Here is a 16,775-nt window from a genome sequence, read left to right as displayed (position 1 = left end):
GATGCACTCTTAAAACGCCAATTTTGCTTCTAACTCATTTTACACTTGGATTCGTCAGATCCCGAATCCGAATCACTCGATGAAAGGGCATGAACTCCAATATGAACACCTTTCCAGCAACTGTCTGCCAAGTCGTTGGAATCTCGTACTACAGGCTCAGTTGAGGGGGGGGGACGACTACCCATGGGCAAACCCTACCAACCTCCCTTGGACTTATGGTTTGCCTCCTCCCATGTTTAGGGAGTTTGAATGAAGTAAGTTTGGTATTGCAGCCCTGCTGCAAAACTTACTGCTAACAGAACTAGAGTCAGACATCTTCATAATAAGCAAAAGTCCAAGCTAAATAAGCTAATAAAATCAGCACAATAGCTACCAAAGCAAAGAATACCTCACCAAAAACGATGAAAACCATTTGGCGAATTATACTAAATCAAATGAAAGCTAACGTCAACAACCGTGTTAAGCTGTCAACTGGCAGAAACGAATTGGGCTCGTTAGTAGTGCTGTACCTATCCTTCCCTGAAAGTGGGAGGGGCGAGTTACCTACACCAAAATATTGAAACGCTACCGTGAATTTTCAAATTTAAGCTGCTGATAAATGAAACGTATAGCTGTGTAGTTACTTGCTAAGTTACTTATATAAAAGTTAATGTTTCACACCACATGCATTGCCTATAATTTCAGTATTTTCAATCTGTAATAGGTTTATGTAAAAAATGAGATTTATAATATATACATAAAATTTTTTCTTGGGGGGGCTAGCAGTATCAAAGTTGAATTAACTGACAGATAAAAAGGCATTATCCAGAAACCCCTTTAAATCCAATGTGTCCCTTACATGCAAGTCTAAATAAAATTTGTACATATTCCACATACAGCTGCAATGCTTTAGAGTTGAATCAACCCTCATGTAACCAAAACAAAATATTAAATGACAATATATTACCTTATTCAAAACAGGTAGTGCAAGAGATTCAAAAGAAGGCACATCTACAACATACTGTCCGACACGGCATTCCCGCTTACCACCACTGTCAGGCCTGCAAAAATCTATGATAACTAATACCTAACATACTCATCAGCAACTGACCAGCTTTCAACTTCAGGTCTGGAAAATAGATATACTTAACATTTATATTTTCCAGCATATTTTTCATATCCAACCTATAATTTCACTTCACTCTAGTCCACAAAACCTTTATATAGGACAACTGCATATATATGACATCTTACAGCCCATATGAAGCTACTACACTGAAGTAAAATATTATGGTACCAGGTCAGTGTAACAAGTTTAACTTTTAACAAAGACACTTACTTGACTCTTGATAATATTGCAGATTTCCCATCCAGTGTAACTATGTCAAATCCTGAGCGCCGGCCTCCCTGCCGGATTTCTTGTGTTACAAAACCATAACATGGCAAACCAGCATTCTGCAAGCCTTTAACTACCTTTTGTACTAAAGTAGTTTTACCAACACCTTAAAAAAATAATTTTGTTGACTTAAAAATTCTTTCTTAATTACAGCACAGTATATAGGTTAAACACTTTAAAGCCATTTTACCTCCATGGATACAAACAACTGCTTTATAAATATAATACCCTTCCTCTCTGGTCACTGTGAGTGCTCAAGGTGGGAGGGAAGGTGCTGCAATCTTTCTCACCTGGTAAGGTGTCCATTTTAGACTTACCGTTTCAGTCAATCAACAAGAAGAAATGTGGAAAATCTTCACAATGAAAAATGAGAAATGAAGAGGCAGGGAAGTGTGATGGAGAGTCAGCATAAGTAGCATTAAACAAATTGTATTGTTGAAAGTGTGGTAAGATGGCATATACAACTGCAGGAAAAATGTTTTGTGTAACACTTGGAAAGAGATTCTAGAGAGAGAAATGGTGGTAGAACTAAGATAAAAAGTGTACATGAATAAAAGAAGAGACTTCAAGCTCTGACACTGAACAGGCTGCTATGGAGGAGAATAGAGATCTGTAAAGAAAAAAGGCAAGAAGCGAAAAAGGAAATGTGACAAGGGCACATAAGATATTGGATAAGTGAAACTGCACTCTAATCCCAGTAAACAGAGGAAAGATGTCTGGAATGATTAGCTGGATAAGGAAAGATAACAAAAATGTGAAAGGGGCAGAGCATAAAAAACTGAAATACCTGTACAGAAATTAACATTGTAAAGAAATGGTAAAGCTTCATGATTACAAAAAACAGCAGCAAAATAATCCATCCTTAAAGAACTGACCAGAATATATGAAAACATGATAAAGCATTGGGTGAGAATAATAATATAACCAGTATATCAGGATACTAAGGAAAAATATTTTGAAAACTTAAAAGGTAGCCTATTAAGCACAGTTAATTTTCAGTGAAGTTTATGAAAAAGGCAAGTGGGTCAACTGTAGACAGAAAGTTAATCCAGGCTAATACACCACACTGTGAACCAATCACACTTTTTAGGGTCAGACCATCTTCCAAATCATGTTGACCACTAAGCTACCTTTGAAATCTCCTAAACTTGAGATAACCAGCAAGTATACTGGATTAAGGGGGTTCCAAGGGGTGCCAGGCAGAACAGTGTTCCTTACCTAGATTTGAATGTATCTATGTAAATACCACTGCCATACTTTGTACCCAATATTATCAGGAAATTGACCCACCTCCTGGTCAGGTAGGATGCTGGATTCCTATAGGTTTTCCAAACCTTGCCAATTTGGGTAAGGTAAGGGTGGAATGCATTACAAGCCTACAACACATTAAATTAATCAATTTTATATTTACTTTTTCTAATATTAAGACCTCCTATACTATTTTTGCACTCAGTAATAATGTCAACAATGAATTTTCTTGAAATGTGGAATAAATTTTGAGCTACCTTGCCAGTTTTCTAATGGACTCAGGGTCAAGTTGAGCTGCCTTCAGGTCATGTAGAGGCAAGGTAGTCTTGGTAGAGGTCAACATGCCTCATTAAGGTGTTGGTCATCATACAAGCACCATGGAAGGAACTACCCACAGTAATCAGCGTGTGTATGTGTATATATGTATGTACGTATGTCTATGTATATGTGTAGTTACTCATTAATAGGGGGAAGAGTGAGAATAGACAAACAAATGTTAATGAAGTATTCTCAGGTTCAATGTAGAAGGCAAGGATTATCCCATAAAAGATCCAAGGGAGGATTTAAATGACCTCAGAAACAGCAAAACAGTGGAATATGTGACAAGAGAAAAAAAGACTCGTTAGACTCACAATCATATATTATAATTCTTTTAATTCTAGACTCATGATCATATATTATACTTCTTTTAATTCTAGACTCACGATCATATATTATACTTCTTTTAATTCTTGACTCATGATCATATATTATATTATACTTCTTTTAATTCTATCTTGCTCAGTAACTGCAAATCTGATTATGAATATGTCTTGTTATAAGTTATGATGAGATTCTTTGCACTTCCTACTGATCTTGTTTTTAAAGAAATAATCAAGATACTTTATGAGATTTACTTTGGATGTCTTGGTGAGTAGGCCCAAACAGCAACTGTTACTGCTCCCAGGGGTAAGGATTAAAATGGAATAAACACCGTCACTTCTAGAACAGTACATATGGCAGTGTGGGAGGAAACACCTAAAATGATAGAAGGATTGGAAATAGTATAGCTTTCAGCAGACTAGGCTAAGCTGTATCTGTAGGCATAATCACCATTGCCATACCGTACTGTCCTGCTTTCTGTAGCACAGGACGGGTTGTCCCTGGTAATTTTTCATGATAACACATATAGCCTAAACTGTATAGATTGTTTAACTCTATAGTATCTTTTAAATAAAACAAACTACTATGTATTTCAGGAAGTTTGAGTCATCGTTTTTTGCCAATATCTTTCAAACCAATCGATTGATTGGTATGGTACTTTGAAACAGTTTCTCACACACTCCCCTAATTTTAGATAAAAAATTCCATGTCCAAACAAAGATTTTAAAGGCACTTTACTCTTGAATTTTAGGACATAGCCAAACTTAGCCTGTCAAGATTTACGAAGGGGAAAGTTGGGGGTAGCCTAGTGAGGAATTTACTATAAGTAGATACTCAGGACAGGTTCAATAGTACCCAAGCTCGTATGTTCCGAAAGCATTAATCAGTTTGCTGGCTACCCCATCAAATTCAGAAGTACAGTGCCAGAAAAAGCTGAATCTGGAAATTGAATTTATTACCAAAAATTAGGGAGGATGTGAAACACTGTTGCAAAATAACACACCTATCCATCCATTAATTTGAAAGATATTGGCAAAAAACGATGACTCAAACTTCCTGAAATACAAAGTAGTCACAAACACTATATCCACCTTAATGACATTGACGAAGCATTATATAATTTACAATCTGAATCGGGGATGGTGTAATCTCCCATCAGTCAGAACTTTACACCCAAATTTAGGTTGGGATTTATCCAAGTTGTATGGTTTTTCCTGCTATGACATGTGATATCGGCAAATATTCAGCAATTCTACCTTTTTTCTACGGGGAAACACAAAGACTGATAGGCTAGCCCATTTTTTCAACAGAATGGTCAGAAAAATATATGTTTCGTGTGTTTAGGAAGAAGTTAATTTAATATACATTATCAAAAAAAAAGAAACCCTTGCCAGCTGTAGGCTTACTAACCTGGTGGACCAGTAACCACAACATGTCTACAGGTAGATGCCATTGCTGTGCCTTCCTTTTAACTTGCAATTTATAACAAATACTCTCACGTTTTCTTTCGATGCTTTGTTTCTAAGCCAAGAAACAAATTACCAAACTTAGAACCGACATCAGAACAGTTAAGTCATCTTAAGTGATTACATGTCGGACGTTGGATCAATGTAAACAAATCCTCTTCTTAATAATTTTCTCACGATACTTAACTATTGATATAATTATCATCATCATCCTCGCCTCCATCGCCGTGCGATACAATAGGCTTCTATGAGATTCCTCCACAAGTGTCTTTCCTGTGCATTGTTTTTCTGAAACCTCCACTTATATCTCTAGCTTCCCAACTCATATATCTCATCCAAGTAGGTCTGAGGCCCCCATCATTTTTGGTGCCTTCTGGAGTCCAGGAAGGCTATAACCTACCATCTAGGATAATAAGAGGGACATGCCCAAGCCCTAGCCATTCAACCTTGCCCTCTTTCACCATTATCTCTACATGTGGGTCTTCATCGCTCTATCCCGTCATCTAACTCCTGATTTTTTCCGTAAAGCTTGATCCTCAAATCTATAAAATCTTTTAGACATAGTCTCAAAGTATAATCTTACTTTCTTATGCAATTCAGTCCGTTTGACCTCCAAATCTCATCCTGCCCACTCCTTGGTTTACCATTTTTAGGTTTCACTAAATTCCAGATTAAGCCAACCTGCACTGAATGACAAAGTTTTCTAGATTTCTGAAAGAGTTTACCTATTAATCATTATCTAGTGTTATTTCATCCCTTCGTGCATAATGCCGCATTATTTCTGTATTTTAAAGGTTTTTATAAAGTCCCATCTCGATATATATAAGATACATTCTTTTAAGCCAGCTTAGTAAATCTTGTTGTGTTTTGCTGACTGAAATAGTATCATGTGCGCACGCTGTCAAATATCTGTCGTTACTCTAATCTAAACCTTCTCTTCCACTTCCGGGCATTTTTTCACTATCAAACCAATGAGAAAGACAAAAGCAAAGATTTACATGGCATTAACATGTAGCACCCTACTATTTACTACGAATCCCTAGAAAAAAACTAGGTTTACGTCTACTAGGTTTATGGGTAACTTCAATTAGCTTCAAAAACTCAATGGAAGTACCATAGTAACCTAAGACCTTTCATGACAGTTAGGCTCGGGACGCTGTCAAGTTCCCTCCTGTAATTAAAAAAAGCTGTCAATGAGATCTTTTAATTCCATACACTGCTGCACAATACCTTTTAAACAAATATCTGCGCTATTCCTTACTTTTCCAAAATCAGGTTAATCAGCTTCAAATATTTTATCAACTCTTCTCCAGCCAGATGAGAAAAGAACACTAAATATTTTCATCAAGACCGATGTAAGCTCTACAGTTCCAGTTGCAAACTATCACACTTTGCTCACTCATTTCTCATTCTGCAAAACATCTCTGCAGTGATTTCATCATAATCCCTGCGCTTTCCATTTTAAAGCTTTCTTTATTGTTGATTCTACTTTTAAAAAATCACGAATACATTTGTTAGTGCATTCATGATTTCTTAAGCTTCCAGTATATCGGTCAAATTATTCCCCTCATGTCTCTTATCATTGACCAATCCTTCCGTTGACTGGTATTTTCCTCTTTTCTTTTTCAAGTACAGACATTTCAGTAATAATTCTCTGGACTACCGTAACACCTCCGCCACTCCCTGAATTCATGGCTTGTCAACATCACCAGACTATTTTCTCACATTTCCTACTTTATCTTTCCTCTTTTATCTCTTCTTGAACTTCAGTTACCTACACCTTCTAGACCAGACTTGATTATTTAATACGTTCTACCTTGCGTTCTAAACTTTTTCTACTTGTACCATTCACCTTTGTCTTTTTATTATTGTATCTCCATTCTCATCAAATACCCAAGGTTTCCGTATTGTTACCCCATATCCCAGTGTTTCTATTCCAGCAGATTGGTAGCCTATACATTCCTGATTTACTTGAGTGATTGTCTGCATCTCCTCAGGCAATGGTCTCTAAAACTGCAAAACTGTTTCAACTCTCAATTCCAAGCACTTCATGGTGTTCATCTTCAGGAGGCTTTACTGTATTAAACCTAGAGACTCTGTCAACTTTTTTGGGAGTGTGGTTGTAATTTCAGCTATAGTTACGGAAATGGCAAATTGGTGATCACTGCCGACATCTGCTCCTATCATCTGGAAATTTACAGATACCCTTGTGGTGAAAAGAATATCTCTGTTAAGAAATTATTTGCAACACAAAACTGATAAGTTGCACCCCATTTTCGCTTGCAGTCTCTCCCAGGCCCTCCTTACCCGCTTCATCCTCCATATCTTCAGTTTTCAAACTTTCTGGTATTTCACCTATAACGTTCAGTGATTTTCTATAGAATTTACCTTTTCTTTGAAGATTTCATTTATTGGTGCATAGCACATTATAATATTCATATTACAAAGCTTTGATTTAAATCTTGCCAACAGTAATCTACTGTTCTTCAGTCAGTCAAAGCTTTTTCTGCATTTGGTGCTAAAATAATGCCTACTGCTTCTCTACAGATTCCATGTGCTCGTTCTGAATAAGTATCTACCCTAGAACTTCCCTTTTGTGTGATGCTGCTCCGTCGATCCTTCTCGGTTTTCTTTTTATAGAAAAGGTCATTTACTACATCAATTTATGAAAGGTTATTTCTCATTGTATATTCAGTAATTCCAAAAATTAATCACTACAATGGAATAAATCAAAATATGGTTGAACGATATGTTGCTTATTTACACATCTGGGCAAGAAAATCTAAAAATAGTATAGCTGTAGTTTCTTATTTAGTATAAAATGAAACGTGTAAACGAAAATCTGTAATGTGGGGCTCTGAGAAGTATCATCGCCAATTAGAAATACACTCCAAAGTGTTGCCAATAAAATTAGCCGACAATTGGTTAAAAATAAACCGTCGATAATCTTAAAGCGAGGACATGTTTTCAGCTTAAGATGACACATTAAGTATTAATCACGTATTATACCCTGAGGCCAACAAGTGTATTTTCAGCTGCTTATGGGAAGTTCATGTGTATAGACTGGACTAGTTTTAACGGCAATAGGAAGCATATCAAATTATCTTTAATTGGAATTGTTATTACTTATGTGTGGTTATGAGCATGATAATATTGACGATATTGACATTTTGCATTAAGAAAAAAGCACTGTGAGTTTTAAACAGTGAGTAAAATTAAAACAGCATTATCGATGGTATGCAAATGGAATTATGAAAAAGATTGACTCAAGAAATTTAGGCGGTAATGGGTAAAACTGTTTTCAATAGAAAATTAGGAAAGATTATATGAAAACTCTGGGTCAAGGCAACTAAATGAGAGTGATCATTAGAAAGATAATAAAAAAAAGGATAATTATGTTTGTAAATAAAGTTACTCCTTTGGTGAGAATCTAGATGGCATGGGAAAAAAGTAATGAACGAACTTATCTCAAAATTGTAACGCGGGAAGATGAAACCTTACAAGACGATCTCGGAGGCAAGCAACTGTCCATACCGGAGTACGTTGTTGCATAGTTGATGAGCAAGATCTTTTGTCACTGGGAAGTCCTTGATGTTTCTTGCATAGATATCTATCTTGTGTTCTCGTTTCGGTAACCATTTGGCTCACTTACGTAAATGGACGTGTTTTTTTTATCGTATGTTGCATCTCTTGTCTGTTTTAAAATTGCATTCTCAGCTGTAAATGCAGATGGCAGTTCCTGGGCAAACAGAGTTTTCAGAAAAAATTTTGCCGAACTTTTTCAGAATTTAGAATAAAGGCTTTCATGTTATTCAAACGAACTTGCTCTAAGAAGTCATTTAAGGCCTGGTAGTTCATGACGTTTGAAAACCAGACTCGTATTATTTAGAGATATTTTATGGCATTATTTTACGTACTTGGTTTGAAAAAATAATAACCTTTAAAAGGGAGAGGCTTCTGTCAGCAGCGTTCCTTTGATGGGGGGTGGGGGGCCTATTTGAAATCTCCCCCCTGGCCCCAAAGTGAGGGGGGGCCCCAAAATGCTAAATCTAACCATTGCTGCTATGACAAGACAAGCTAAATCCAGTGGCCTCAAAATGGTCAAGGGCCCCATTTATATTTGGACCCGAAAGTTTGGGGCCCACTAAAGGGCCCCAATTTCCAATTTTGTGAACAAAAATGTAACAAAAATGTTATGTAAAAGAAACAGGGCTCTCCAGGGGCCCACTCCCAATCGTAGAGCCCATTATAGACCTCCTCATACGGATCGGAGGAGGGTGGGTAACGTTGATTGGGGTAAGGGCAGGGCAGATCTAAGGCAATTGATTACTGCTTATGGGGTGGTCCTAATTATCCTCTGAGGCCCCCATATGGCACCATTTGCCCAGATCATACACATTCAAATGATTCAATAAATCTGGCCTTCTGCTTAACCCAGGGGGCCGGTGGCCCCATTGAAGGCAACAGGAATTTAAGCGTGCAGCAAGGGAAATCTTAGACAGGCTTTGTATGGAAATGAAGGAGAGATTTCAGAGACTGGGAGACCATGTGGAGCACTTTGGATTCCTTCTTCAACCAGAATTACTTTTAAAATCTATGGACGAGGAAACGCTTCAAAAACACAGTGCAGACTTTGCCTCCTTTTATGACGATGTCCAGCCAATCTCCCTGTTCAATGATATAATAGATGCACGTGTAATGTTTTTCAATAGAGAACTACCAAGGCTACCAGTGGATATTTTGAAAAAATCAATATTTATGGAAAAGATGTTTGCCCCAATCTTGCAACAGCAATCAGAATTTTACTTGCCATAACAACATCTATTGCTTCTTGTGAAAGATCCTTCTCAAAGCTAAAGCTAGTAAAGAACTATTTACGCAGCACTATGAGCCAAGACAGGCTTAGTAGTTTAGTATTAATGTCACTGGAATCAGAAGTGCTGGATAAAATTGATATGAGTGATATAATAGAGGAGTTTGCTGCCAAGAAGGCACGTCGAAAATTGTAGACAGTAGGAGCAAGTGAGCAACTTGAAAAGTGTTAAGTGTAGGCCCTACCTACTCACAAGTGTACTAACATCAACAAGAATACCACTGCTTTTGTTTTGTTTATAATCTCGGAACGGTCTGTGGTCCTTCCTCTCCCTTTTCTCCCTTCCAGCAATATTAAATTAGCTCCCAAACTTCACTTTACTCTGTTCTACCTTCCCCCTCACTCTGTTCTACCTCCCTTCACTCTATTCTACCTTCCCTTCACTCTTTTCTACATCCCATTACTCTGTTCTACCTTTCCTTCACTCTATTCTACCTCATTTCACTCTGTTCTAACTTCTACCTCCATTTACTCTGTTCTACTCCCTTCACTCTTTTCTACCTCCCTTCACTCTGTTCTTCCTCCCATCACTCTGTTCTACCTCCCTTTGAACCCTTTCACTATGTTCTACCTTCCCTTCACTCTATTCTACCTACCTTCACTCTGTTCTACCTCCATTTACTCTATTCTACCTCCCTTCATCTGTTCTTCCTCCCATCACTCTGTTCTACCTCCTTTGAACCCTTTCACTATGTTCTACCTTCCCTTCACTCTATTCTACCTACCTTCACTCTGTTCTACCTCCATTTACTCTATTCTACCTCCCTTCATCTGTTCTTCCTCCCATCACTCTGTTCTACCTCCCTTTGAACCCTTTCACTATGTTCTACCTTCCCTTCAGTCTCTTCTACCTTCCTCTCACCCTGTTCTACCTTCCCTTCACTGTTTTAACTTCTTTTCACTCTGTTCTACCGCCCCAAACTTTTTTCTACCTCCATTCACTCTGTTCTAACTCCCTTCACTCTGATCTACCACCCTTCACATAGTGGAGTCCCTTCCAGCAATATTGATTCATTTAACCCCCTCCACATCATATCGCCATCAGAGTACATTACTGGTATCTTTATTTTTACCATTTATCATTATGTTTAACTGGATTAAGAGGATCTTCAATTATTCAATATACACCTAGTTTTAAGAAATAAAATTTCTGAAATTTGCATTTACAAGTGCCTTGAAAATGATCCTACAATTGCTCATATTCTAAAAATTTTCCCGGGGGGCTTACAGCGCTCCCCCCGTCCCGAACCCCCTAGCTGCTTTGGCTCCTTCGCTCGCCTCCCACCCTATAAGAGGGGACCCAAATGGGACTGTGCTCCCTGGCCCCAAAATGTCTAGAAACACCCCTGGCTTCTGTGTTAAGAAGGTAGCCCACTTTGAATGTAGCTAACATGAAGATCTTGTCTGAGGATGACAGCGACAAATACCTCCATACGCTCCTAAGATTCCCTTTGTAAGTAAATTGTTGACAATGTGAGAGCATGAAGTTTATAGAGTAATTACAATCACTGATCTGTTAAGATTTAAATTTAGTTAATAATACGGTCTCTTATAAAGCGGATTATCTATAAATCGTTGTTTCTGTTTTGAAATATTTACAGGCTTTTCTGGGCAGAAAACTATAAAATTTTAAAAGATATCTTTATACCACTAATGATTATTGTTTGAAAGATGCCACAGCTACTAAAATAGTTGTTAGAATTATTTTTAAAATCCAAAAGTTTTCACAGCACGATAATAATAATCAAGTGAACATAACGTCAGATTACCATTTGTACACCAGTTGGAAGGAAGACCTGTTTTATGATATATATATATATATATATATATATATATATTATATATATATATTATATATACACACATATGTATACACATATAATATATATATATATATATATATATATATATATATATATATATATATGTATCTATATATGAATATATATATATATATATATATATATATATATATATATATATATATATATATATATATATATATCAATATATCAAATATAAGGAGCCCATAAAAACGCCAAAATGTGGAAAATAAAGGCTATATTTCATAGACCAAAAACAATAAAGATAATCTTCCATTCAGACCTATCATCTCATGTGCTGGAGCTTTCAATTATAAAGTTTCTAAGTGGTTAGCCGGCCTCTTTTCCCCTTTTTTAGGCACATTTTCTCCCAGTCACATCAAACATTCTGAAGATTTCTCACAAATTCAAAGAAGCAGATTTCGACATAAAACTTTTAAGCTTAGATGTAGATTCCTAAAAAGTACCAGTGCAGGACGTTCTACAGTTTTTAAGGAAAAATTACTATTCGGATCATTTCCCTCTAGCCCTAGATAAAATAATAAAGTTAGCTGAATTATGTGTATCAAATAACATCTTTTCATTCGGGGAGTCATTCTATAAACAAATTCGGGTGCAGCATGGGCAGCCCTTTAAGTCCTGTTTTAGCCAATCTATATATGGAATATTTTGAAACTAATAAAACCTAAAGACATGCTGTGGTTGAGATATGAAGATGATATCTTAGCATTTCTGGATAATAAGTGGGGTAATTTCAAAAATATTTCCTCCAAAATCAAATGCATCAAATTTAAAGTTGAGTGGGAAACAGACAACAAAGTTCCTTTTCTTGACGTTTTAATAATTAGAGACACAACAGAATACAAATCTACCATATACAGAAACCAAATTTCTCTCTGTCATACATCCATTTTTATAGCTATCATGACATCTCTATCAAGATTGGCGTAGCCAGCAATTTATTCTTGCGAGCCTTACGGACTTGCTCCCCGGATTTCCTGGAAAAGGAAAATGAACTAATCCATAAGCAGCTGTCATCTTTAAAGTACCCTGACCAATTCATTGAGAAAGCGATCCACAAAGCAAACACTATTTTCTACTGCCCCCCCCCCAAAAAAAAAAAAACAAGGCCAGAGAGACGCCCAACAATAAAATAAAAATCCCACACCTGGACAGGATTAAGACATTGACACAGACACTTGGAAATTTCTTTTTGCTTTAACCCCAAATTTTGCCAAATCCTGATTAACGTCCAGCAAAAGCCAGTCCCCAAAGCCACAGGAGTTTACGAAATCCCTTGCCTCGATGGCAACCAATCTTATATCGGCTTCACAGGCAGATCACTCCCCCAGAGATTAATACAGCATAAACGTTCAGTTAGTTACTGACAACAGAGCTCAGTTATTTTTAACCACATAAGTAACCATAAACACAGAAAAAACTGGAATATGTCTCGTATAATTTATAGCAGCAATTGTTGGTTCAAAAGCCAGATGGTGGAATCAGCCTTGATTAAACAAAGAAATACAATGAATCTCTGAAGAGGAGCCTGAGGTTCAGATATTATAGATAAAATCTCCCCCCAACCAGCGATTAAGAAGATTAAAGAGAAATTGTCAACTGGAGTGACGTGACGGCTGACCTATGGACCTTCTAGTATAAATACCCATTTTCTGTAACGTTTTCTCATTCACTATTTGCCTGAGGAGAGAGTCAGTTTGGTCTCTGAAATATAGGCTTTATTTTCCACATTTTGGCGTTTTTATGGGCTCCTTATATTTGATGGAATCAGTCATATATATATATATATATATATATATATATATATATATATATATATATATATATATATATATATATATATATATATATATATATATATATATATATATATATATATATATAATATATAATATATAATATATATATATATAATATATATATATATATATATATATATATATATATATATATATATTATATATATATTTATAATATATATATATATATATATATATATATATATATATATCGTGTTAAGTCACTGAATTATCTTTTAAAGGAAATTATTTATCAAGCAAACGCATAAGAAAAGCTCTAGGGAGAGAGAGCCCTGGCAAACTGTGGAGCCAAAAACGTTTTTATTTCGGGAGCTGGCCTGGGCCGGGTGTTGCTATAGATTAACTAGAATTGCACTGGCATGGGCCCTTCTTCCTAAAGCAACCCTTAATGCCATGAGTAAATGGTCCGTGGAAGCGGCTGACATGAAGACGTTGTTGATAGAAAGGAATTATAAGAACATACATAAAAATTTTTCAAATGAAACCTTTAATACTGTTTCATTTATAAGTGAATTCGATTCTTCTTATTGGTGGTCAACAAAGAAAGTCGTCCCCCTGTCAAAAAGGACGTTGTTCACCTTCCATCATTCTTCCTAGTGTAATTAAAACAATCAAGGAAAACTTATGCCTTGAGAGTTGTTCTTTAGTAAGTCGTACGGCATCGGAAAAAAGCCACAATATTCTTTTCAGCATTCTTTTTAATTTTTCTTTTATTTGTTGCCTTCTGATTACTGAAGTAGCTCAAAATTCTTTTTTTTTTTTTTTTACATCTTGCTTCCATGTGTTTCATAATATAAGTTAATATTAGAGGATGACCTGTGTGACATTTCGCTTCATTTGTGTGTGAAGTGCCTGTTCCGTAAGTGATCTTATTGTTTCACTGATTATTACAGTGTAATAACGATCACCAACGATTTTAGTCGGCTATATGTTGAATAATATGTCCGGTCCGGTAAAAATACGTATGCTATTAGAAGGAAGTACTTTAATCTGGCATGAACCATTTTCATTAATCAAGACTAATTGTGTGAATCTTCTATACAGGATTGCTGCTCAAGCAGTTGGGTGTCCAAAGGTCCCGTTGATTAGTGCAAGATAGTTTGAACGTACATAATGCATAAGTCCATCTTGTTAATTATGCCTTTGGTATTTGTTTCTGCCTATTTTGTCAGGAAACTGGGTTCTTTTTGTAGGGTGACTGAAAAATGGATCAAGGAACCCAGTGATTCATACAAAATTATTCTTTCATGTATTCATGTTGCTGGCTGAAATGTGACAAGAATCGGTTTTAGAATATGATTAAATACGCGTGCATAAGGTGAACCTTTCACTTAGCCTTAGTTTTCTTTAAAGAAAGTTTAACAAAATTGTTTGTTTCTTCTCAGCTCAGTCCCTAGTCTGGGTAGCCTTTTGTAATGAGTCTTTCCGTGTCCTCCTTGCGCTGCTGATATGTTTAGTGAGTTACTTGTAGAATACTAAATGTGTACTAAAACGTGAGCTTGCCAATGCATCAGATGCAATAAAGGATACAATATGACTTAGTGTCGCTCCAGACAATACTGTTCAAAAAGAGATCTTGTAATGCTGCCATTCTGAAAGCTTCTGCTCTCAGCGCGCTGTGGTACATTCCTAAGCATCAGGTCACGTGCTGATGTTTAAAGTACAGAGAAATTGTGCTTAGAGAGAGAGAGAGAGAGAGAATAGAATTTCGTGTAATTAATATTATATCATGAATAATCAATAGGAAGTTCTTGACTTCTCTTGTTTTACATAGAATATTTACACGAATTTCATAGTTATCATCAAAGAAGGCACTGTCCACTTTCCGTTCGAAGATGGTAATTCCATGGGTGGGAATTGTTCAGTGGACACAGAGAATACAGGAACACACGAGCAAAGCAAGAAAAATAGATTTCTAGTTTAGCTGTGAAGGAAATAAGGGATCGAATAAAGTGCTTAACTTTGTCACAATGCTCCATGAGGAAAAATAGCCTTTGGAGTCATTTCCCCACTCTCAAACCTCTGCCGCTGTCATAATAATTTCTTATTATTGTAATATGATCTTGATTTACTTCCAAATCAACGCGTTGTTAGCTTCTAAATGCATTTCCTGCAGGATAAGAAGAAATACATTCTGCGTTTCAGAACTCAGTACCTTTCCCAAGAGTCGTCCTCGGAGATCAAGGTTTTTGATGAAACATTTTTGGCGTCAATAATTTCTTCAAATAGCTCGCATCAAAACTGGGTAAGAATCCTTCACTCTGCGCCCTAAACGATTCGAATTTTTGACGCGATGTTAAGCATTGTGCAACAAAAGATATGTGAAAATTCACACAATCTAGATGTTACCCTACACATATAAGACATTTATTGACAAATATAACTGTTTCTGTACTGGCCATTTGCCATTAACTATATAAAAATTACCAGTAATTTCCTTATCCCAAAGAAATACTAAGAATGCTTGAATCAGGCGTATTATAATACCTGGAAAACGGTAGGTGCTCTCTCTCTCTCTCTCTCTCTCTCTCTCTCTCTCTCTCTCTCTCTCTCTCTCTCTCTCTCTCTCTCTCGAAAAAGAAAGTCAACTGCCACAACATATCAACAAAAGTAACCTGCGGGAAAATGGAGCTGAGAAAAACAAAAATCTCTTTGAGAAGAATATTTATTGCAGAGATGCTGTGATTCAGTTCGCATGAAATGAGAGAAATGCAAAACTATCGTACGTTGCTAACAGATGCTTATGAGTTCTGATATGCGAGATATTCTACATTAGACGACACAGTGTTCAACAGCTCTCACCAGTGGATGGACAAGGGTTCATGGCGTAGATTTCGCCCACTCAGAATCATCAAAAGTTGCCTGAGTAATTAGTTTGAGTCTTTTCACATGAGCAATAAATTGTTGTTTGCAAAAGATGCAGCCTTTTATTGTAAATTTTCATAAGCATTTGGGTTAACCGAATGATACTTTCACCGACTTTCACCTCGTCACCAGTCTGATTTATCAGTGATGATTCTCCCAAAAACTCGTCACATGTTGAGAGTAAATGTCAGTATGGATATGGCATGAATGAAGAATATCTCAGTAACACCATGGGAAATAATTTATACTACATTTCATAGATGGTGACTGTCCCTTGTACGAGTGCAAAAGTTATCAAGTTATGAACAAGTTATGAATTCTGTTTTAGCAGTATGAGGCATCGGGTGATGAAAGAGTATCAAAATCATTGTCTTTATCGTCCTTTGTATACATACTTACATACACACATACATACATATATATATATATATATATATATATATATATATATATATATATATATATATATATATATATATATATATATATATATTATATATATATATATATATATTTTATATATATATATATATATAATATATATATATATATATATATATATATATATATATATATATATATATATATATATATATATATATATATATATATATATATATATATATATATATATATATATAT

General features: G+C 35.9%; 1 protein-coding gene across 2 annotated transcripts in view; it reads right to left on the bottom strand.

Annotated features, from left to right (window-relative positions):
* Positions 1-5,027, bottom strand: part of LOC136826816 (cancer-related nucleoside-triphosphatase) — a 32,740-nt gene extending 27,713 nt beyond the window's left edge. The window contains exons 1-3 of one of the 2 annotated variants that reach the window (XM_067084267.1): positions 4,676-5,027; positions 1,319-1,481; positions 947-1,040 (exon numbers count right to left, since the gene is read on the bottom strand). In XM_067084267.1, coding sequence (XP_066940368.1) covers positions 947-1,040; positions 1,319-1,481; positions 4,676-4,718 — 300 coding nt within the window. In that variant the 5' untranslated portion in view covers positions 4,719-5,027. The remainder of the gene's footprint in view (positions 1-946; positions 1,041-1,318; positions 1,482-4,675) is intronic. The other variant, XM_067084265.1, reaches the window with a different exon arrangement.
* Between the last annotated feature and the right edge of the window lie 11,748 nt (positions 5,028-16,775).

The sequence above is a fragment of the Macrobrachium rosenbergii genome, chromosome 41 (genome assembly GCF_040412425.1).
Source record: "Macrobrachium rosenbergii isolate ZJJX-2024 chromosome 41, ASM4041242v1, whole genome shotgun sequence".
Taxonomy (NCBI): Eukaryota; Metazoa; Arthropoda; class Malacostraca; order Decapoda; family Palaemonidae; genus Macrobrachium; species Macrobrachium rosenbergii.
The sequence above is the reverse complement of the archived record's forward strand: the minus strand, read 5'-3'. Positions and strand labels throughout refer to the sequence as shown.